The 24,056-nt window shown below is 35.9% G+C and overlaps 3 protein-coding genes and 1 long non-coding RNA gene across 23 annotated transcripts in view; 1 reads left to right on the forward strand and 3 right to left on the reverse strand.

Moving 5' to 3' along the window:
- Positions 1-3,024, forward strand: part of LOC105114785 (LRR receptor-like serine/threonine-protein kinase GSO1) — a 56,031-nt gene extending 53,007 nt beyond the window's left edge. For 9 of the 12 annotated variants that reach the window (XM_011011459.1, XM_011011466.1, XM_011011461.1 and 6 more), the window contains 2 exons: positions 142-288; positions 723-3,024. In XM_011011459.1, coding sequence (XP_011009761.1) covers positions 142-288; positions 723-2,926 — 2,351 coding nt within the window. In that variant the 3' untranslated portion in view covers positions 2,927-3,024. The remainder of the gene's footprint in view (positions 1-141; positions 289-722) is intronic. The other 3 variants (XM_011011467.1, XM_011011471.1, XM_011011462.1) reach the window with 2 other exon arrangements.
- LOC105114781 (mediator of RNA polymerase II transcription subunit 15a-like) overlaps positions 1-24,056 on the reverse strand; it is a 103,801-nt gene that overhangs the window by 48,015 nt on the left and 31,730 nt on the right. For 5 of the 8 annotated variants that reach the window (XM_011011449.1, XM_011011454.1, XM_011011455.1 and 2 more), the window contains one exon: positions 19,344-19,386. The exons of the other annotated variants lie outside the window; for them this stretch is intronic. In XM_011011449.1, coding sequence (XP_011009751.1) covers positions 19,344-19,386 — 43 coding nt within the window. The remainder of the gene's footprint in view (positions 1-19,343; positions 19,387-24,056) is intronic. 8 annotated transcript variants of the gene reach the window in all.
- LOC105114784 (mediator of RNA polymerase II transcription subunit 15a-like) lies at positions 3,057-3,819 on the reverse strand. Of its 2 annotated transcripts, XM_011011457.1 has the most exons (3): positions 3,725-3,819; positions 3,226-3,451; positions 3,057-3,195 (listed from the first exon to the last, which is right to left on the reverse strand). In XM_011011457.1, the coding sequence occupies exons 1-3, from the start codon at positions 3,788-3,790 to the stop codon at positions 3,077-3,079; spliced, it is 411 nt and encodes a 136-aa protein (XP_011009759.1). In that variant the 5' UTR covers positions 3,791-3,819; the 3' UTR covers positions 3,057-3,076. The 2 variants fall into 2 exon arrangements, with proteins under 2 accessions (XP_011009759.1, XP_011009758.1); XM_011011456.1 differs by having other exon boundaries at positions 3,057-3,451; positions 3,725-3,818.
- LOC105114783 (uncharacterized) lies at positions 16,332-17,491 on the reverse strand. The gene is made up of 3 exons (XR_840209.1): positions 17,411-17,491; positions 16,960-17,050; positions 16,332-16,387 (listed from the first exon to the last, which is right to left on the reverse strand). It is a non-coding gene; the product is annotated as an uncharacterized LOC105114783 (long non-coding RNA).

The raw sequence follows: 24,056 nt of genomic DNA on the forward strand, positions 1-24,056 counted from the left end.
AGTGAGCTAGCTGATCAAAACTAGGATGATTAAAAATTACAAGTGACGATGTATAGAATGGATACTTGCAATCTATCTTCTTCCTTAATCTATGCACTGTATACCTTTTTATGTATAATTTGAGAATTATATATCTTGTAGGTTTTCAACTCCTACCGATGAGGATGGGAAAGTTAGAGAACCTTGACCTGGGAGGCAATCGATTGAACAGCAGCATCTTATCAATTCTGAGTGGGCTTTCATCCCTCAAGTCTTTAGATCTGTCAAGGAATATGTTTACAGGATCAGGTATAATACCCAGTTTCTACCTAAATGCTGCACATGACATTCTCTTAATTATATGATTCTTTCAAGAAAAATGATGACTTTATATCTATCTAAAGATCAATTTTGTCAAAACCCGAGTTCCAAGTCGGTGACTAACAACTCAAGAGTGATATTAAAAGAACATTCCATGATTAAAAAAACAACTTATTTAAAAATATACAATATTTCATAATGTTTAAAAATATTATATTTTTTAAAATTAATAAAACCAAATAATTATTCAAAACTTCTTATCGATGATTAAAACTATTTTTAATAATCAATAATATTCATTATATTATATATAAAAAAAAATAAAGACTTTATATCTATGCAATGATCAATTTAATGATAACATTTTATCATATTTAACTTACCTTTCATCTTTAACAACTTTATATCCATAAATTGTACAGGTTGGTGTGAATTGAAGAATCTGAAGCAGTTGGATCTCTCTAGAAATAATTTAGGAGGTTCACTCCCTGATTGTTTAGGGAACTTGTCTTCTCTACAACTATTAGATGTTTCTAAAAACCAGTTTACTGGAAATATTGCCTTCGGTCCTCTTACCAACCTCACATCCCTTGAATTCCTCTCACTATCAAATAACTTCTTTGAAGTTCCCATTTCAATGAAGCCTTTTATGAACCACTCAAGCCTCAAGTTCTTCTGCAATGAGAACAACAAACTAGTAACAGAACCTGCTGTTTTTGAACATTTGATTCCAAAGTTCCAACTAGTCTTTTTTAGCGTGTCAAAAACAACGGAAGCACTCAATGTACAAATTCCCAACTTCCTCTATTACCAATACCACTTAAGATTCCTTGATCTCTCCCACAACAACATCACTGGAATGTTTCCATCGTGGTTGCTTAATAACAATACACGATTGGAGCAACTATATCTGAGCGGGAACTCCTTTGTTGGTACTTTGCAGTTGCAAGAACACCCATATCCAAAAATGACCGAATTAGATATTTCCAACAACAACATGACAGGTCAAATTCCAAAGGATATTTGTTTGATCTTTCCAAATTTGGAGAGCTTAAGGATGGCTAAAAATGGATTCACAGGTTGTATTCCTTCTTGTTTAGGAAATATTAGCTCTCTTTCACTTTTAGATTTATCCAACAATCAATTGTCCACAGTAACACTAGAACTACTTACATTACAGTATCTCAAGCTGTCAAACAACAATTTGGGTGGGCAAATACCAACCTCGGTGTTCAATTCTTCTGTCTCAGAATATCTCTATCTAGGTGATAACAACTTTTGGGGTCAGATATCATATTTTCCATTAAATGGGTGGAAATCGTGGATTGTAGTGGATTTGAGTAACAATCAATTTTCAGGCATGCTTCCAAGGGGGTTCGTCAATTCTACAAACCTTGAAGCAATTGATTTATCCAAAAACCATTTTAAGGGTCCAATCCCAAGAGACTTCTGTAAGCTTGACCAGGTTCAATATTTGATCCTTTCTGATAACAACTTGTCTGGATATATACCATCTTGTTTCAGTCCACCATCTATAATCCATATGCATCTATCTAAAAATAGATTGAGTGGTCCATTAACATATGGATTTTATAACAGCTCTTCCCTGGTTACGATGGATCTTAGAGATAACAACTTCACCGGCTCAATTCCAAATTGGATTGGCAATCTTTCATCATTGAGTGTTCTTCTGATGAAAGCTAATCACTTTGATGGTGAACTCCCTGTTCAGTTATGCTTATTAGAACAATTAAGCATTTTGGATGTTTCACAAAACCAACTCTCTGGTCCACTACCCTCCTGTTTGGGAAATCTTACTTTCAAGGAAAGTTCCCAGAAAGCGTTAGTGAATCTCGGAGTTCTTTTACTACCAAGGTCCATAGAAAAGGCTTATTATGAAACAATGGGTCCACCAGTAGTGGCTAGTATGTACACCTTGTTAAAGGGTTATTGGCCTAACTTTACAGAAGAAGTGGTAGAATTTACAACTAAAAATATGTATTATGGTTACAAGGGGAAAATTCTCAGCTACATGTCTGGTTTTGATCTCTCCAATAACAACTTTGTAGGAGCAATCCCGCCAGAATTTGGAAACTTAAGTGAGATACTGTCATTAAACTTATCACACAACAATCTCACTGGATCTATCCCTGCAACATTCTCAAACCTGAAGCGGATTGAGAGTTTGGATCTTTCTTACAACAACTTGAATGGTGTCATCCCTCCACAACTTACTGAAATTACCACACTGGAAGTTTTTAGTGTGGCGCACAATAACTTGTCAGGTAAGACACCCGAGAGAAAATATCAGTTTGGGACCTTCAATGAAAGCTGTTACGAAGGAAATCCTTTCTTGTGTGGACCTCCATTGCGAAACAAATGTTGTGAGGAAGCAGTGCCGTCCCAACCAGTGCCTAATGATGAACAAGGAGATGATGGTTTCATAGACATGGAGTTTTTCTACATCAGTTTCGGTGTATGTTACACAGTTGTGGTGATGACGATTGCAGCAGTTCTCTACATCAATCCATATTGGCGACGTAGGTGGTTGTACTTCATCGAAGACTGCATAGATACTTGCTACTATTTTGTAGTTGCTAGTTTTCGCAAGTTCCCCCAACTTTAGAAGATGAATTTGTTATGATTGTATGTCTAGCTATTGGGTGCTTCATTTGTAATGTGCTGCCTCTAAGCTCAGCCTTTCTATTTTTATTTCTGCTACAATATCATTCTCTCTTCCCCCTTTTCTTCTCTTAAAATCTCTCGTCCCACATCATCATGATTGGTTGTGACATAGAAACCCTAGATAAAGATGAAAGAGAACCATGCTGCAAGCTTGACATAGCAACTGGGTATTCAGTTGATTTTCATGGGACTGCAATTGAGGAACTGGAGACTGGGATTGCTGCATTGGTTGCACGTGAGGCTGGGGAAGTTGTCCTAGCTGTAGATTAGGAATTAGCTTCCTGAATCTGCCTGGGTTTAGAAAACCTACAATATGCTTCTCATTGGAACACAATTTCTCCTTGAAATTAGTTGTGATTTTGATTTTAGAGACCTGTAAGAATGCTATCAAGCGCTCCAACATGGCCTTAAATACCTCCAGCTTTTCAAGCTGTTCCGACTTCGGTTGTTGCAGATGAGAGTCATGCTGGAAAGCAAAGTTAACATACACGAGAATTAAAAATTGCATTGATCCCTTGTAGCAAAACATTAGTGAAACAAAATGTTTCTATTCCACTTCTTCTGTGTCGATGCATGGTCGTGGGGGCGGTTGGGTGGAGGGGTAGGTGATTAGTGCAGATGATACAGTGACAGGCAATGCTGATGAGGAAAACAAATTAATACAAAAGCTCAACATGGGGAAATTGCAGATAATCATGCATGCACAGATAATCCGGAAGAAATTCCAGAGACAATTTACCTGTTGTACCTTGGCAGCAATTCTCTGATACATTTCATTCATTTCAGGGAACAAAGTCTCCTTCATAAATTTGATCTAGGAAGTACAAATAACCAGCAAAACATTATCGCTCATATGCTTGATTTCTTCAGGTGCCTGTCAGAAAGAAACACAAACAAACTTAAGGGAATTGATAAAAATAAAATAACAAAAAAAGGGCAGAGGACAGCATAAATTAGTTAAGATAAAAATAACAGTGGAATTAATGCTAGAAACTCAAGAGGATATCGATATTAATGGAATGGAAAGATGCAAAGTACTGTGTAAGTACACCATTAAACAAGATTCAGGGGTTGGTTAAGTTCAGTTACTGGTCTTGAGCTATGAATTATAAAAGTTGCACCTTCCTTTTCTCATTGCCTTGGGAACCGTGCCTTCCATCCTTTATTAATTTCAACCTTTTCTTGAAAGAATGTCCAGAGAGCAAAATAACTTCTTCACGTAAATTGCTTCTTAATTGACTTTCTTTCCTGAATTAATTGATTAGATTGAATCAACTGCCTGGACAAAACAATAAACCCTCTAATATATACTGGTAGCTTGACTTCGCTTAATTGACCCTTTTTTTTCCTAAATGAATTGTTCAACGTGAATGAATTATTAACAAAGAGAACAAAACGATTGCCTGTATTGGAAGCCGACTTTGCTCCCACAGAATAAGAAAGATTTTTTTTGATTAGGAAAGAATCACTGAAGCGGCTACAAAAGAGCATTACATCGCTCTTTTCCTGTTACCAACCACGCAGCCCTCCCTGTTGCTCTTTTATTAACCGCGTAGCATCAACCTGGCAACCAAACGTCTCGCTTCAAAAAACAATATCAAACTCTTTGGCTGCTTTGTGAAGATTGTCAAGTGTCTGTCAGCATCTACGAACAAAATTGGTCCGCCAAAGGTCAAGCAAAACAATGTCGGGTCAAGTGACTGTTTTGTGATATCATTAAACCAAGTGTAGTACTGCTTAAGTTTGAATTTAATTAACGGTGCAGCCTCAACCTAGCAATACTTCTGTTTCTTCACTAACTGTGCAGCCTCCACACAGCAGTCCTGGAATGCATGTCCCCATTCCTTCTCTTGTTTTATTACAACTACACCTCTTTTTTTTTTTTGTATGTATGCAGGATATAATTCTGAGTTGCAGACAGATTCAAAAGCCTATAGAATTGGATGTATTTGTTTGTTGTAGACAGATTCCACATGATTTATATGCAGAATCTCATCAAATATTGAAGTTTGGATGCAATACAGATTCCACTTAATCATTCTTTTTACTGTTGTCAGCATTGCAAAACCTTAACTTGGATGTTAATTATGCTTACAAACCGATCGTAGCAGAATTTCAACTTTGTTGTTTCAGTATGTGAACTGGTCTCACTCACGTAGTTTCTCAAGCTTTATGTGTGAATATACATGATCTTCGAACCAGTGGTCCAGAATTGCAAATTCCTTGTTCATCAGGCATATTCATGGTTGAAGTTGCTGCAAGGGATTCAGCATCTTTGTCACCAGTGCTCCCTAATCACTGCTGCCATAAATTATGATATGTTCTCAGCCCTGAATTGATAGCTCATGTGGTGTTCTCTCAGCTCTGGTTTATTTCCGCAAACATTGTGAGTTCTCCCATTGCTATAGAATTCATCTGACATGAGTGCCGAAGCAATTCTACCATCTCAGCCTTATAAATAAATGAGCTTAGGCAAGTGTTTTTTTTTCTTCTCGTTTTACTGCCAGCACAGTCTCCATCAGCCTCCTCAACTGCATCGTTCCAAGCAAAAGGAAAGAATGTGTCGCTAGCCAAAGCAACTCCATTGACCTTATCTCCTGTTTCCTACTTGTTCCTTTCCCGACCACAATTGAAGCAATCTGCAACTGAGTCTGCAACATCATTCTAGTCAACTCAGCCTCCAACTCCATCCTCCTTTTCTCTGCCTCCAACCTTGAAGCCTCTCTTGCCTTGATCATCTCCCTCTCTGTAAGGTGCATTCTTGCCATTGACTCCGAGAAGACCCGGAAACTCGCTGCAAGATCATCAAGTCTTGGAGGTGACTCGGAGCTTACAGAGTCAGAGCTCACTGGATTTTTAGAGTCCTCACTGTCCGAAGGGACTTCACCAGACATCATTCCAGCATCACACGCATGCTTTAAACGATTCTCCTTGTTGTGCTACTCTCTCTCTGGCATGTCACGTCAATGCAGCTATAAAGCCTTTGTGGTTGGAGCTGAGCATCATGCATAGTCTTTCTTTGTGACGTGTGAGGACTTGCATCCCGCACAGTCAGGTTCCAACCATGACTATATGATAGTATTACAGTTTCTGAGGTTGAAGATGCGAGCTTATCTACTGCCGACAGAAAATCTCAGCCTTCTAGTTTAAAAGTTGATGAGAAACATGCTGCTTTTGTCAAGTTCTCAAGCAACGTATTAAGCTGCTTAATGCTTTCATCCGTTAAAATCTTAGGTTGCTTGAGAATTCCTTCTCACTCATGCTGAGGGTTCCATGTTTTGTGGACTTTGACAATAAGCAAGCCCTATTCTTGATTCATACAATCAACTGCACATGTGATGAACCCTTGATTTGAAAGGGAGGATGACTGGTCGCTTTCAAGGAGAGGAAGGAATTGATGTGGGTAGACGGATATAAAGGTTGATTGCTCCTCTATTGGAAGAATGATGATTAACGTGAATGAAGATGCCAAAAATTTTATTTATTTAGAGTCCTCACCAGCGAGCCTTCACATCGAAACTCTTGAAGTGCAGCTCAAAAAACTTTGAAGCTTTTAACAAGGAGGCATCTAGATTTATTTCCACCACGACAAAAATAGAGGAATAATTGATGGAGCTTCGACATTCATTCGAGCAGAGGTCACCACAATATCCTCTTTCCTAGAAACCGTAGCATGCTGATGGTTTCTTATGCTTTGAATTCTTTTGTTTTGGTAACACCGGGTTATGACTTTATGTTGAGGCTACATGCTTTATATAATATAATTCTTCTTTCTATTAATAAAGTCTATATTTTACCTTCGTTGGTATTTTATTACCTGGATTTCCATGTTAGGATTGTGTTTTGAGATTTACTTTTTTTTTTTTTCTATGTGAACAATCATATTAGTGGAAATAGTTTAAAGGATAATGTGGCTGTACTTAGAATAATTTCTAAGTTGCCTACATATCTTTGTGGATAAAGGATCAAGTCACAATATAGTTCAAAGAATTTTTTTTTGTGTGATTGTACTCATAATAAATTTCAAGTTGCCTACATACCTTTATGCATAAATAATCAAGTCATAACATAGTTCAATTTTGTTTATTTTTTTGTGCCTTTCACAGTTTTAGCTCGTGCGAGCCAAGAGCTACATCAGATTTCAAGCATAGTATCTTTTCAAGAATTTATCATTGATAGGCCCAATCCTTAATCCATTCTCATCGACAATTTTGTAAGCTCCATTGGTGTAGACTTCTTGAACCACATAAGGGCCATCCCATTTGGAGAGGAATTTGTTGCCCATGCGTTTTGACATGATTATTGGGCGGCGTACTGCCAAGAAAAGATCTCCTTCTTGGAATGAGCGTGTTCGCACCTTCTTGTTGAAAGCCCTACAAAGTCGTGCTTGATAACATTCTAATCGTTGTTGTGCCTCAAGACATTTTTCATCTAAGGCTTCAAGCTCTTCAAGGCGTAGATGAACATTGTTTTTATTGGAAAGTCCTTCTTGGATTATGATTCTTAAAGATGGAATTTGACTTTCTAGTGGAAGAACAACTTCAACCCCGTATACCAAGGAATATAGAGTAGCTTGAATTAGTGTTTGGAATGTAGTACGACAAGCCCATAATGCCTCCCTGATTCTCTCATGCCAGTCCTTCTTCGAGTGATTCACCACCTTCTTGAGAATGTTGCATAAAGTCTTCTTAAAGGCTTCTGCCAAACCATTAGCCGGAGCATTTTGAACCATATAAGGGTCATCCCATTTGGAGAGGAATTTGCTGCCCATGCGTTTTGACATGATTATTAGGCGTCGTACTGCCAAGACAAGATCTCCTTCTTGGAATGAGCGTGGTCGCACCTTCTTGTTGAAAGCCCTACAAAGTCATGCTTGATAACATTCTAATCGATGTTGTGCCTCAAGACGTTTTTCATCTAAAGCTTCAAGCTCTTCAAGGCGTAGACGAACATTGTCTTCATTGGAAAGTCCTTCTTGGATTGCGATTCTCAAAGATGGAATTTGACATTCTAGTGGAAGAACAGCTTCGGCCCCGTATACCAAGGAATATGGAGTAGCTTGAGTTGGTGTTCGGAATGTAGTACGATAAGCCCATAATGCCTCCCCAATTCTCTCATGCCAGTCCTTCTTCGAGCGATTCACCACCTTCTTGAGAATGTTGCATAAAGTCTTGTTAAAGGCTTCTGCTAAACCATTAGCCGGAGCATTGTACATAGAAGAGTTATGCTATTTGAAGCTGAATTGTGCACACAACTTGTTCATGGTTGTATTGTAGAACTCCTTTCCATTATCGGTTATGATGTATCTTGGTACCCCATAACGGTAAATGATGTTTGTTCGAATGAAGTTTACAACTATCTCTTTCTTGATTTCTTTTAATGTTGCAGCTTCTGCCCATTTTGAGAAGTAATTTGTTGCAGCTAATATGTAAAGACACCCCTTAAAGCTTTTCAGCAATGGTCTTACCACATCAAGTCCCCAAGCATCAAAGGACCAAGAGGCAACTGTCGGGTGTAAAGGCTTGGGTGGCTGATGGATCGAATTAGCATGCAATTAACTTTGACATTTTCTAGCATAGTCTATGCAATCCTTCACCATTGTTGGCCAGTGATACCCCATTCTTTTGATCTGGAATTGAAGTTTAGGGCTTGATTGGTGTGCTCTATAGATCCTTGAGTGAGTTTCCTCTAGTGCTTTTGTTGCTTCTTCTTCTCCGAGACATCGCAAAAAGACTTCATCAAAAGAGCATCAGTAAATAGTGCCTTGGAAGTATATAAAGCGAGAAGCCCTTCACTTCACCTCTGTCTTATAGTGTAGGTCTTTAGGTAGCTTTCCATGTCTTAAATAATCGATAAGTGGTTAACACCAGTGTTCTCTTTCAATCTAGTAGACAGAAACTACACCCACTTGTTCTTTCTCTTCTATGTCATGATTTAGTGGTGGAACGACCCGTCTTAGAAATACAGAGACTTTTATCTCCTCAATACATGATGCTAATATTGACGCCAGATTTGCTAAGGCATCGGCTTGCTTATTCTCTTTTAATGGCACATATTCTAAAGTGACACAATCAAGTGATGTTATTAGTTTAAATGCATACTTGTGATATGGGATCAATTCCAACTTCTTGACTTTATATAGTGAGAGGAGTTGTTTGATGACTAATTGAGAATCCCTAAAAACTTTAAGGCGAGACATCTTTATATTCACTACCATTTCCAACCGAAGAATCAAGGCTTGAAGTCAATCATGTTATTAGAACAACATTTGGTAAGTGAAAAGGAGAAAGGCAAGACCTCTTCTTCTGGTGTGATGAATATAACCCCAGCCCCGGCTCTATCTTGTCGTAATGTGCCATCAAAGAACATTTTCCATGGTTCAGAAATTTCAATAAGCATAACGTCCTTATCAGGTAGGTCTTTAGAGAACTTCCATTCATCGAGAATAGGATGATCAACGAGAAAATCAGCTAGTGCTTGCCCCTTGATAGCCTTTTGTGAAACGTAGACAATTTCAAATTCTTGAAGCAATAAAGCCCATTTTTCCAATCTTGTTGATAGTACTAGTCTTGAGATGATGTACTTGAGAGGGTCAGCTCGGGAGATTAATCTTACTGAATGCACTTAGAGGCAATTCCTTAACTTTTTTATTGCAAACATTAATGCTGGACATGTCTTCTCTATTAGAGAATAATTTAGTTCAGCCCTATTTATTGTCCTACTAAAGTAGTAAAGAGCATTTTTCTTGCCTTCATCATTTTGTTGCACCAACAACACCCCCAAGGAACGTATTTGAGCCATAATATAGAGGATAAGTGGGTGTCTCGGTACCAGTGCTTGAAGGACAGGTGGATTTAACAAGTATTTTTTTTATCTTGTTGAAAGCATTAGTACAAGCTTTATCCCAATAGAATGATGTACCCTTCTTCATTAAGTGGGTGAATGGTTGACATCGGTCCACTAAGTTAGAAATAAATCTTTGTATATGGGCCAACTTTCCTTGGAGACTCTTCAACTCATGGATGTTTCTTGGCTCCGGCATTTTTAGAGTGGCCTCGATCTTAGACTGGTCAGTCTCAATTCCTCGATGTCGAACTATAAACCCTAGGAATTTACCTGAGGACACACCAAATACGCATTTTAGTGAGTTCATTTTTAGTTGGAATCGACGTAACCATTCAAATACTAAACGAAGATCTTGCAAATGATTTTCTTTTTCTTTTGATTTCACCACAAAGTCGTCAATATAGCATTCAACATGTTGGTGAAGCATTTCATCAAAAATCTTCTACATCACCCTTTGATAAGTTATGCCTGCATTCTTTAAGCTAAAAGGCATAACTTTGTAGCAATATATCCCTTTCAGAGTCCGGAAAGCCGTCTTCTCCTCATTTATGGGTGCCATTTGAATTTAATTATAGCCAGATGAGCCATCCATGAAGGTTAATCTCCCATGACCCGTGGTAGAGTCAACCATGATCTTAGTAATCAAAAGTGGAAAGTCATCTTTGGGACAAGCATTGTTAAGGTCTTGAAAATCTACACAAGCACACATTTGGTCGTTCTTCTTTTTACTGGCACAATATTTGAAATCCGTGTAGGATATTTGACCTCATAAATGAAACCTACTTGGATAAGCTTATTGACTTCAACCTTACTCTGTGATATAAGTTCAGGAAGAAAGCGACGCTGACTTTATTTTACAAGTCTAACCTCATGGTTTACTACTAGTTGATGGACAACAACCCTTGGGTCTAAACCTGGCTTTTCATTATATGACCAAGCAAAGATATCTCGATACTCCATCAAAAGTTCCATGTAACTCACTTCTTCTTCAGGTGATAAGTTTGCATTGATGAAGGTTGGTCGTGGGTTTTTAACAGTTCCTAAGTTAACCTCTTTAAGTTCATCCATTATAGGCTTATTTTCTGATTCAAGGGAAGGTGGAGCTTCCTTAACATCTTCTTTGATGATAAACTTATCATTATCATCTTCTTTTATTGTAAAGTGATTTGAAGCGAGAAACATCATTTCATCTTCTTTTTCTTTATTAAAGGGGTTTGTTATCACTATTGTGCATGTTTTTCTTTTTAATGTCTCTTTAGCACTCACCACCTATTCATATTGTCTCTTCATACGTGAAGGTATTTTGCTACGAAAAACCTTTGAATCACCCATCAAACTTGATTGATGATCGAGTGTATACTTATCATCTTTTGACATGGATTGTTCAAGTCTTACAAAGACTGGTGTGCGTTTTAATCCCTTTCCATTATTTTGGGTTCCAATCCTAGCAAAAATAGGAGCACGATTTGTAGTTTCACTAAGACGATCCCAGATTAAAGCTCTAAAAGGTGCCGACTAACTTTGTTGTTTGTCCTTCACTTCTTTTGCACTTATGTATTGCGAGGCTTCTTTATTAATCTAAAAATGTAGCGGTGTGGAAGACTCATATCTAAGACCAGGCCTTAAAGTTTTGCGAGAAGTTTTCTTTTCTCTCCATACCTTTCTAATCCTTACAGAAACTTGTTTACCTTTAAGTTGAGTTGTATCACCATCCTTTGCTAACTCATTGATGTCCTCATAACTATAACCAACCCTGGCTAAAGGCTTATAAGCATTGGGATCAAAGCTATTCACCCATTTATCAAGGAGTCCTCTAAGATTTATCACCACCGACTTAGTTTGATGAATAAACCCTTTTAATAAAGGTTTTGAGACCTTGTTCAAGGTGAGATTAGTAGCTGGCAAGGTCAAGTTTTCAAGCCCCTTGTTGATCTTCTCTTCATCCTTGGCAAAAAAAGATTGACCCTCTTTTCTTATTGATACTAGGATACATCAAAGTACTATGGCTTTACGTGGTAGCTTATTGTCAACAAAGTTTTCTACCACCTTTTCTTTTCCTTTATTCCTTTCTAATCATTGATGTCCTCATACCTTTAACCAACCTTTCTAATCCTTATAGAAACTTGTTTACCTTTAAGTTAAGTTGTATCACCATCCTTTGCTAACTCATTGATGTCCTCATAACTATAACCAACCCTGGCTAAAGGCTTATAAGCATTGGGATCAAAGCTATTCACCCATTTATCAAGGAGTCCTCTAAGATTTATCACCACTGACTTAGTTTGATGAATAAACCATTTTAATAAAGGTTTTGAGACCTTGTTCAAGGTGAGATTAGTAGCTGGCAAGGTCAAGTTTTCAAGCCCCTTGTTGATCTTCTCTTCATCCTTGGCAAAAAAAGATTGACCCTCTTTTCTTGTTGATACTAGGATACATCAAAGTACTATGGCTTTACGTGGCAGCTTATTATCAACAAAGTTTTCTACCACCTTTTCTTTTCCTTTATTCCTCGTTGGCTTAGACACCCCTTCATTTGTAGATGACTTATGCCCCTTTGAGGTTTTGAAGCCAATTCTTCCCTTTCCTAGATGGTCAGGTGGGGATCGTAGTTCTTCCATCACATTTGACTTGAAATAGAATTTTACGTCTGTAAAATGAGCTTCAACTATGGTGAAAGGATCAATGTCCACCACTATCTTTCGTACTTGTCCATCTCGACAATACTTAAGACAATGGTGGAGTGTTGAGGAGATGATACCATTTTCATGCATCTATGGTCGCCTAAGCAACATATTGTAGGTAGTTTTAGCATCTATGACATGGAAAAGTGCATTAGATTCCATATATTGTAGGTAGTTTTGCCCTCCTTGATTAAAACCTTGAATCTTCAGATGACTTGGGAAGAGTTCATCCATAAGAATCCCTAGCTCTCTCATAGTCTTAAGAGGTAGTATATTAACTGCCGAGCCATCATCCACTAAAATATGATTCACTATCTTTTCATCAATACATCCTTTAATGAAAAGAGGCTGGTTATAGAGTTTTGATCCAAGCAACAAGTCTTCATTCTTGAAGGATATCTCTGTTGTGCATACACTGTGAGATAAATTTGAAGAGTCATCATGACTTTTCTTTATAACGGATTCAATAGGAGTTTTCTCTTCATCAACATGATAGCAAACAACATGTACATTTTCAACTCTTCTTATCTCTGTTGGCATGTACTCATTTAGTGTAATAGGCTTTCTTAGACTTTAAGTTGAAAAACTCTCCTTTCTAACTAGTGTGGATTTTTGTTTAGTCTTTTGATGTATCAGCTCATTAATTAGCTTCCTCACCATTGAGATTCTCATTCTAGTTGGCTTTGTCATCTGCATGCGCTTCTTCCTTCCTCTTTTACGTGTGACTAAAGTCCATCCTTCATCATCATAATTTTTAGATGAATCAAGCTTCAAGGTGTCAACTTGAGGTGCGAGGGTTATGCATGGAGTTAGACTTAAGGATGTAGCGAAGCTTATCGGGAAAATGACATCAAGTCTTATAGATTCAAAGGAGCTAAAACTTGTTCTAAGGAGTGATTGATGTGGTCCTAAACTGATCGTGGTTGTGATATTAGAAGCTGCTATTTCATTATAAAAAATGATATCTCCATTCTCGTGTAGCCTTATGATCTTGTCTTTCAACACAAAACACTTCTCTACAGGATGACTGATTAAGCGATGATATTTGCAATAATTCAGATTATCTACTTGGTTTGCTTTTTTAGGGCGTTTCACCTTCGGCAACTCAATGATATTTTCCTCAAGCAAATCATCCAGCATCCTAGATATGTTTGAGTCGGGGGAATGGATACACTTTTTCTTGTTGCTCTTTGAAGGATGGTTTCTTTCTTTCATCCTATTGAAAAGTAGTTGGCGTTGCATGATCATTCCTCTTAACTCTAGTTGGTACTCTTACAGCAGCCAAGTTAACTACTAAAGATTGCTTTCCATCGACCTTTAGAGTGCTCTTTCCGAATCTATGACCTTCAGGTTTATTTCTTTTAGGCTTTTGCATAGGTAACGATGAACTTTCAGCCATCGCAATACTAAGTTCCATATCATGTGCATGAGTAGCCAGTTCTTCAAAAGACTTTGGTTTGATACCTTGTAGAATATAGCGTAGTCCCCAATGCATCCCTTGAATACACATGTCTAGCTCAGAAGTTTCGGTGAGCTTATCTCTATAATTGAGGCTAAGGTTTCTCCATTGATGAATGCAGTCGATGACAGGCTCTTCCTTCCAATGACGTGCATTAGTGAGTTCAATCATGCTAAACACATGACGAGTGCTGTAAAAGTAGTTAAGAAACTTGCGCTCCAACTGCTCCTAAGTATCAATCGAGCCAGACTCCAAGTTGTGTACTAGTCGAAGGCATTACCTTTCAAGGAACGAACAAACTATTTTACCATGAGATCACCATTAGTCCCAACATTGTTACAAGTTTACACAAAGTGAGCTACGTGTTGTTGAGGATTTCCCTTACCATTAAATTGTTGAAACTTTGGTGGTTGGTAACTTAGAGGCATCTTTAACAGGCTGATTCTTTAGGTGTACAGCTTCGTATATGAATACGAGGGTTGAATTGAGCTTTCTACCTGATCTATGATCGCTTCCTTGATGAGTTCTTTCAGTTGATTTATGGTGAAGATGCCATTAGTAATACCGCGTATATTCTTCATAGCTTCGATTGTAGACTCCTCAATGACATCTAGTTCATCTACTTGAAAAGCCTTGGTAGTCAAGGTTTGGCCTCCTTCATTCAAGCTCTCAAGTTTGTTCATCATTTTGCTATCTCATGGTCTTTTGCCTTGAGTGAAGTCAAAAGCCCCTTAACGAGTTTTGTCAAGTTAGCCACTTAATCCTTTAAAGATGTTGTCCTGATCGTCATCAGTGACATGGTGCCGAAACCCAAAGCCTTACTTGGTGATTGACATGGAGAAGTTTTTATAGATGAATTGTCGAAGTCGCCTTAAGTGCCAAAGAGAATTTTGCGAGCCCCATTTGACTTTTGTAATGGAGTTGCTTGTGGCTTCATCTTTGAGGCGAGATCTTGTGCCCCTCTTACATTCGATGTTGATGTCATCTTGAGAGTCAACTTAGTTTGTGCATACAACTCGACGATGGATTTTGTTTTCAATGGTGGAGTTGAAGAATCTTCAATGGTATGTCGGCTACTTGAATCAGTGACCTTGTTGCCTTTTGAAGCGATAATGGTGATCATGTTCCTCCTAGTTGCCATTGAGAGTTTGTTGAAAAGTCTTTCTTGAAGGGAAGAGATGAGAGGTAGAGATGTCCCTAATGGAGTCGCTAGAAATTTGTAGACACAATTTTGTGCACCTGAAATTAAACAAGCACACGTGTACAAATATATGATTTTATTAAATATATGAATGAGTACAATCTCTATGTAATATATTCTTTCAAAAGAATATGGCAATCCTCTGATTCTTTCCATGGATTTGATGTATAATACTTGATTTATTTAAGAAATCAAGACTAGATTTGTGTTTTGCAAGAACGTGAATTTGGGCATATACTGCAAAGCGAGATGTTGTGTTTTGATACTTTGAAGAGTACCTTGATTTATCTTTGAAGTGTTATTGAAGAACTCTTATGAGGCGTTTTGGCTTGATTCAATAGAGCTTCATTCTTTATAACTTCAAGCGTAGATGAAGGAGGCTTGAGAACTCTTTGAGAAAGAGCTTCCTTGCTTGAGACGAGAGAGAGAGAACTTCCTTGCTTTGTCTGGAAGAAAATTTGTATCTTCCAGAATCTCAATCCTTTAGGTTGAAGTCCTCTATTTATAGAGATCTGTAGGGGCTTTCAAGTTCTTCTACAATGTCATATGATATAATTTTATTAGTTGATATTTATTGATGAGATCTTGCATTTATAAAAAGATATATGATGGGATCTTGTATTTATAACAAGACTTCCTTGCTTGAGACGAGAGAGAGAGAACTTCCTTGCTTTGTCTGGAAGAAAATTTGTATCTTCCAGAATCTCAATCCTTTAGGTTGAAGTCCTCTATTTATAGAGATCTGTAGGGGCTTTCAAGTTCTTCTACAATGTCATATGATATAATTTTATTAGTTGATATTTATTGATGAGATCTTGCATTTATAAAAAGATATATGATGGGATCTTGTATTTATAACAAGATATCTTGAATATCTCATTCCGAGTGTCAACTTTTCATTGGTCAAAAAAATATATGAAGGTTTATTTATTTTTCATGTCATTTATTTTGATTTTATTGTATCCTTTCTTTTAAAAAATAAAATAATATATGGTAAAATTTAATTGGTAGAAATTTTTTTGTTTCTACCACGTTGTTCAAGATAAAAGGAAAAAAGGAAACCACGTCAAATAAAAAAGAAGGCACTGAACAAGGAAGACGAATGAAACATCGACGGTTCACACATAAAGTTATGAGCAAAGAATTAGGATGGATTTGGTTCAAAGCATAAAATTGTCCTCCGACAATTTTCAGGGTTGGGGGAAGAAGAGGCGGCTGGAAACAAAAATGATATGACAATTTTCAGGGTGGGGGAAAGAAAAGGAGGAGGCAGAAAACAAAAATAATCAGTAATTTTCTTGCCTAACATTCATTAATTGCTCAACTTTTTTATTAAAGCATGTCATACACATAGCAATATGCTGCAATAAAATGCAAAACAGTTTGATAACAATGCGACAAACAAAAAAAAGGCAAGATGTTCAGAAATTCAATGCTCGGCAGCATTATTATATATATGAAAAAAGCATCAAATACTTTCTCTCAGAAGAAAAGCTAGAAAGTGACGTCTTACCTCCTAAACAGGAAAATCTTTAAAATCTACGTACCATCTCAATCATAAAATATAAAATAGCCCTGCATCACAGTCCTAGTTCCTTAACAAGTCAAGAATGAAACACTTCACATACATTAAAGAATTAGCATCGTGGAGGTGATCATGAGATTTTTCCAGTAAGGCAATATACATAGCAATATGCAGCAATAAAATGTAAAAGAGTTGATAACAATGTGAGAAGAAAACTAAAAGGTAAGATGTTTAGAAATTCAATGCTCGGCTGCATTATTACCTGCTGGATCCATGGGGGCAGTGGGCATGGCATTTTGAGACCTGATCTCCATCGAAAGCATCTCCAGAGATATTTTACGCAGATAATCAAACTGAAATCAGATATTACTAACAAAACATTAGATTTCAGAGCAATCCATGTTACAAAAGGAGGAAAATGAATATATGCTCTATCATTTCATCTTCTACGAGGATATACTTCTGTTTCCTCTCTATTTATTAAATTATTCATGTATTGATTCGCTATTTGCTTTTTGCACTTTTCCCTTGCACTTGAACTTGGTCAGTCTAAATAAAACACTTCTCAAGAGAATTAACAAAAAGATGCGAACTCCCAATCAGCCTTGCATACAGAATGAACGGTGAGGAAGTGGAGGCACACTACACACACATGTGTACATGCATAAATGCGTGTGTATATTCATGTCTAGCGAATATCGTAATTATCAAACCTCGCATTAGGCAAATATTTCATTGGTGGCGGTAGTATAAATCTTTTCCTCAAGCCGTATGGCAATTTTCTTGAGTTCTTGTGTAAATCTACTTCTATGAACAAACCTAATAATAAGGGTTATTTGCTCTCTTTTGAATTCATCTCAAGCTTCATCAACAATTAAGTAAAATCTTGCATCACTAATCTCATGATCAATTAAAAACTGAACATTTCTAGCAAACACGTGCAAAATTTCCTTTTGAATTTGATGTGAGGTGTATTTAGCATTTTGTGGAGCATTATCCAGAACAAGAGCACCTACTTGTTCATTATATGATGCTAAAAGTTTCAATATTTCAAGAAAATTACCTTGATTTTTTTTTATTCTGGACATTTACCATGTCCTCTAAAAGCACATGCTTGAAATGTGAGCCAACAAACAATATCTGTTGAAACTTTAATACGTAATTGATTATTTAGAATTTCTTGAGTAGTTTACCTCTTAACTACCTTCTCAATATGACATGACTGATTTTTCAAATTTTCCAAGTACCTGGTAGCAAATCTATGAGTTGAATTTGGAGCTTTTCCCATATGAGTTAAAAAAGCACATTGTTCCCCATCATTAACTTTCTTCCAACAATTGAATCATTTAACAGTAAATGTATCTGATTCTGGCTTTCCAAATGACTTACTTGAAAATAGATAGCAAGGGAAACAAAATGCAGTATTTTTCTCCGAATATTCAAGCCATGGATAACTTTTGAACCAATGAGATTGAAATCGACAAGGATGTTTTTTTACCAGTCAGCGGATATTCAAATATCAAAGGTTGATATGGCCCCAAATTAATGCATGCCCTTCTAATTTCATCTATTGATTAACCGGGTATTCTCAAATTTGAGGACGATTATTTGGATCTCTAATAAGATAAGCAATGTCGATTGTAGTAGGAGGCTTCTCCTTTATCAAAGCAGGTTCTTCATAAACTGAAGCACATTGGGGTTGTTCAACCATAACTTCAACATTACACATTGGAGTTGATTCACTAGGCTATGAGTTATCAATATTTTTCCTCTTTTTCTCAAAAAAGAAATCAATTCTTCTTATTTTATTCATAGTTCAACCTAAAATCAAAACATCATAAATTTTTATTGTTTTATATTTAAGAAATAAATACAAATAACAATGTGTTGACACAATAATCAGAATCAAAAATATATTTTTACATGTAAACCACACTAACATATGAAAGCAAAATTAACATATTAAAAAAAATTTGATATATAAAAGCATATCTAATAGAAAAAAATAGGATTACTGGTTCCTAAAAAAGAAAACTTACACTAAATCAAAGTTGGCTATATGCTCTTCAAAGAATTCAATTTGGCTAGAAAGACCGTGTCTAATTGCATATTGGATCTGGTGATAGTAAGGTACATGTGAGAAATAATTGATAATTTTAGTGGTTCTGCTAAAAACAAAACATAAAAAATCCAAGTATAATTGAAACAAACAAACCCATAAAATATATCAAATTAATGAGGAAAAAACAACATTCACTATAACAAGAAATAAAAAATGATAAAACTAGTAGACCTAAAAAAAAGTAGAATTATATATATGTATTTATTAAATTCTTAACAAGCATAAAAAATTAAATAATTAATTACCTTGTTGTTTGCAGTAGCTTTGCTTTAACTTTATACTTTATATTGTTAATTTTTTGGCTATGTTTGTAGAGAAAAGAGAGAGAAAGAGAGTAAAGGATAGAAATTAATTGAAAAACTTTTGTTTTCAACTTGCACAGAGATATATAGATATTTAGTATATTAAAGTTAAACATAACTAATAAAATAATAATTTAGTATTAAAAAGCTTATTATTTATTATATTTAAAAAAATTTGTAAGGGCCTGGCCCTTGCTAGCCTCCCTTTGGTTCCACCGGTGCCTCCTGACCAGAAAACAGAAGATGCCTCTTTAATGTCTCCATTCTGCATACAGAAATCATTACGTTTCATTTTAAATGACCAGGTAAATATAGAGAAACTAGTAGCAGCGAACAAGAACCCTGAACTCATAAACCACACCAATATTAGAAATATGTGGAATCATTAGCAAAAAGTAAAAACAAATAATAACATAAACAAGTGTTGGTCAAATAATATATGGCATCAAAATACATAGACATATATTTTTACTTCCTCTAAAGGTACAAAGTATAGGAGTTTACTTGGCCACCCTTCTATCTAAAAATTCTAGCTACGAGCTTCATGGTTAAATTTTTTAAATTGAAATAACCTTTCATTTATGGCTATGTTCCAAGATATACAAGTGACTTAGTTGCAAACCTGGGCAGTCTCTATGAAAGCATTGCAATAGCATCTTGCTCACTTCTATGCATGTGCTGTAATTGACTAAGAAAAGAAGAGAAATCCTTTCAATTTATGAAAATGCAATGAGATAACCTTATCTCACACTACAATATATATACTCTACAGTGCTCATTGGCTTGTGCAAGTGCCACCAGTAGCTGTGTATATGATTTTGGATGTAGAGATATCACCAAAACATTCAACTTTAGGCTGAGAAACTAGGAAACCATACACCATTGTGGCTAATTGAGTTTTGTCTGCTGCTTTTCTACTTTAAGATTACTATCATTTCAACCCTGTAGAAGTTAAAATAAATAACCATCTAGAAAGTGACCAAGTGGTAAGGACATGGGATTAAGAGATTTGCTCCCTTTGTGGTCTTAGGTTCGAGTCTTTGGTTGCTCATATAATGGCTACTGGAGGCTTATATGACCATTAACTTCAGGGTCTGTGGAATTAGTCGTGGTGCGCGCAAGCTGACCAGACAACCCACGTTAATCTAAAAAAAATAAAAGGCCCCAAATCCAACACTATTCATTTAATTAGTTCAGTTACAACTCGTAACACCTCATACAACCATCCAAGAGGTCATCATCGAAAGAAGAGATTACAAAAGAAGTTCCGACAAAAATTACTTCTCAGAACTTTATGTTCCCTCAAGTTTGCTTCTTGTGAGAAACACAAGAAAAGATGTACAAAAAAATATAAAAAAAGAGGTGTGTCATACTTGAGGTTGCCTCATGGCAGTCCAGCTGATTTTAATTAACGTTTTCCCCTTCTCCTTTTCTTTCATATAAATTAAAAATTTTACTATTTTGCAGCACTTGCACATATTAGGAAACAAATGCATACAATTTGTCGACTATTCTTTTCCGTGAGTCAGGCTGCAATTGAATTCTCCAATCACCCGTGCCCATGTCAGGTTCTCTGCCTGGGACAGTGGGCCAACCAAAAAGAAAAAAAAATCATATTGCATGTTAGAATAGACCCTAAAAAGAAAGTCAGGAACAGCTAGAAGAGTAAAAGCACATCAAGAACATGAAAAATGGAATATCAGTTTATTCAGACTTGAATAGATTTTAAAAAAAACTTCCGTCTAATATCATGTACTTTATTAAAGAATTCAGCCAAATATGGATGCATGACAAATATACACAACCATTCAGGACAAGGTGCAAGGATCCTGGGTGTTCGGGCATTCTAAGCAAAGATTTGGGCCTGAATCTTCATGGTGCTTCTAAAACCAAAGAAGCATTCCCTTCTACGCAAATACTTAATGTCAAAACCCCTCCCCTTCACTGCACGAATAAATAGTTTTACCGACAGACTAAGTCCGTTGGTGACAGGAACGGACTTCATCGATGAAATAATTACTGACGATCTTGCCAATAGAACACGTCCGTCGGTATAATAGTCATCGGTAACTCCCACTTCTATCGCTAATTCTATCGCAAAAAAAAAAAAGACCAACCGATGGTCTTACAGACTAATACGCACGCCCAAAAAAAAACGTTTCCCACAGGAGCATTACCGACGGAATAAATCCATCTACAATTTCAATGGTAATTACCAACGGACTATCCGTCGGTAAGTATGGCATCGGTAGTAATTGTTTGCTAACTCTTTATGAAATACTGACAGATAATATTCATTGATGTTTCCGTTGGTATATATTTAAATTATAAAAAAATAATAATTTATTAATAGTAAAAATCCTTAATAAACAAATAAAATTGGATTAAACATTAAAAATATAAAATTAATGTTAAATAATATTCATTACAAATTTAATGTGTTTAAAAAACAAAATTAAACTAGAATAGCAACGGAGCTGGAGGAGGAGGCTGGTTGTTCCCAGGACCATACGATCAAAAAGGAGGTGCACAAGTATCGTCACCCATCTTTGATCTGCAAAGTTGGAGGAGGAAGAAGAGGAGGCTAGTTGTTTTCGGGACCATATGACTAAATAAGGGCTACACATGTATCATCACCTATCCTTGATCTCATCTCCATGACCATTTGACAAAGTTCATCATAATCCCTACGAGCCGAACGCAAGTTTTTAGTCGTAGTGTTGGAGAGCCTGTAGACCCAATTTGTATCGGCTCCAACTCCTTAGACTGAGTGTTCAATACTGATGGAGAGCTTCTAATGGTTGAGACACTACGAGCCGAACGCAAGTTTTTAGTCGTAGTGTTGGGGAGCCTGTAGACCCAATTTGTATCGGCTCCACTGGACAATCCCACCTCCATTCACAAATCTGGATCGAAATCTAGATGGGTCGAAGGATGGTCTCCATATCTCTCCCTCAACCGGCTATTATAGGTCTCTTTAAAAATCATCATATTTAAATCAAGAAAATAATAACTTACAAAATAAAATGAATGAACGAACATACCAAGAAGTGTTGAGCACGGTTGTCCATGAACTGTTGCACCCCCTTTTGGCAGTCTTGACTCCGTATAGATGTCTCTACAAACAACTCCTTTGGACTCGGCTCATGTCCAAAAGATGCAGCCTGTAAAGAAAAAATAGGTTAAAAGTTAAATATATTATAAAGAAAGACAAATTAATTAATGATATATTTTATTAAAATTAATCTTACCATCCGCTTTGCATGTGCGCTAAATGGAACAAATCCACCAGTGTGCGTGGTCACCGAACCATGAATTTGCTGGTTGAGGTTGTCGGTGCCGAACTGTGAGCGCCGTGAGAACTGCTCTGTGGTCACGTGCTCAATATATGTCGTCCATATTTCCCCCAAGACGAATGGTGGTTTGAATTCCTGCCAAACCACCACCTTATTCCATCCTTCAAGATTGTTATCCCTCGCATGTCTTTTTTATTTTTTTTGGTGTCATACCAAAAATCACACAACCTACTTCTATAGTAACAAATTAGAATTTAAAACATAAAATTATAAAACAAAAAATAAATATTATTTTTGATGTTACCTAGTTGCCACGTGATTCTTCCATACCCTCCTCACAACATTGTTGTCTGCCCTATCCCACTCAAAATTGTTCTATATATATAAATAATTCATATAAAATAAAAATAGTACTAGATATGAAATTATAAAAATTATTTATTAAAAATAAGCTGGAAACTAAAAATTAACACCGACCTAAAATCGCTTAAACTATGCATCGATATTAGGTTTCCACTCAATGTTTGTGAACCTGAAATTAAATAATTTGGTACTTGCGGTGAATTGACCTCGCTATAAAGGCACATCGCTTCTGCGCTGTGAAAATGCGCTAGAAGAGGCAGCATCACAAGTTGGCGTAGATTCCTCGCTATAATCAACACCTAAGGATATGTCCTCCTCGCTGCTAGAAGAACTAGTTACAACCATCTTTTGACAACATGCTGTAGATTTTATTCTACACATCTACATAAATTTATATGAATAATTACATAATTAACTTCAATTATTTTAAAAAAAAAATGGCAATCTCCCCTATACAAAGAGGTCCCAAGTTATCGATAAAATCATATTACACTTCTAATTTTATTTCATATCTCGATCCAATCATCTTGGATCTCAACCCAACTCATCATCATCAACACAACATTTTATTCAATAACATCATATAATGATATTCAAGTAAAAGAATCAATTTCAACTATGAACATTCATTGTTAAATTGGTACCTAGAGTTACAAACATTAGATTAAAGTCATACATTTAAATTTATGGATTAATATTACATTTCAAGTTTTAGGAGACAAGACTCTTAATTTATAAATAATTACATGGTCAAAAGCAAAAGGTAACTAAATCAATATCATTCCTAACACGATCAACTCTAATGGACCTCAAAATAGAAATTAATGTGTACACATAAATATAAAAATGTAATAACAAGCAATAACAATGACATGTAAACAATAATATCCTTAAATTAAGATAAACTAATTAAATGTAATTCTATATATATACATTAACATTTTTAACATAAATTTAACAATAACAATTATAACAATACACACAATAATATCCTAAATTAAGATAAACTAATTAAATGTAATTCTATATATATACATTAACATTTAAAGCATAAATTCAACAATAACAATTATAACAATACACACAATAATATCCTAAATTAAGATAAACTAATTAAATGTAATTCTATATATATACATTAACATTTTTAACATAAATTTAACAATAACAATTATAACAATACACACAATAATATCCTAAATTAAGATAAACTAATTAAATGTAATTCTATATATATAAATTAACATTTTTAACTTAAATTCAACAATAACAATTA

This window comes from Populus euphratica, unplaced genomic scaffold (genome assembly GCF_000495115.2).
Source record: "Populus euphratica unplaced genomic scaffold, PopEup_1.0 scaffold582.1, whole genome shotgun sequence".
In the NCBI taxonomy this organism is placed as follows: domain Eukaryota; kingdom Viridiplantae; phylum Streptophyta; class Magnoliopsida; order Malpighiales; family Salicaceae; genus Populus; species Populus euphratica.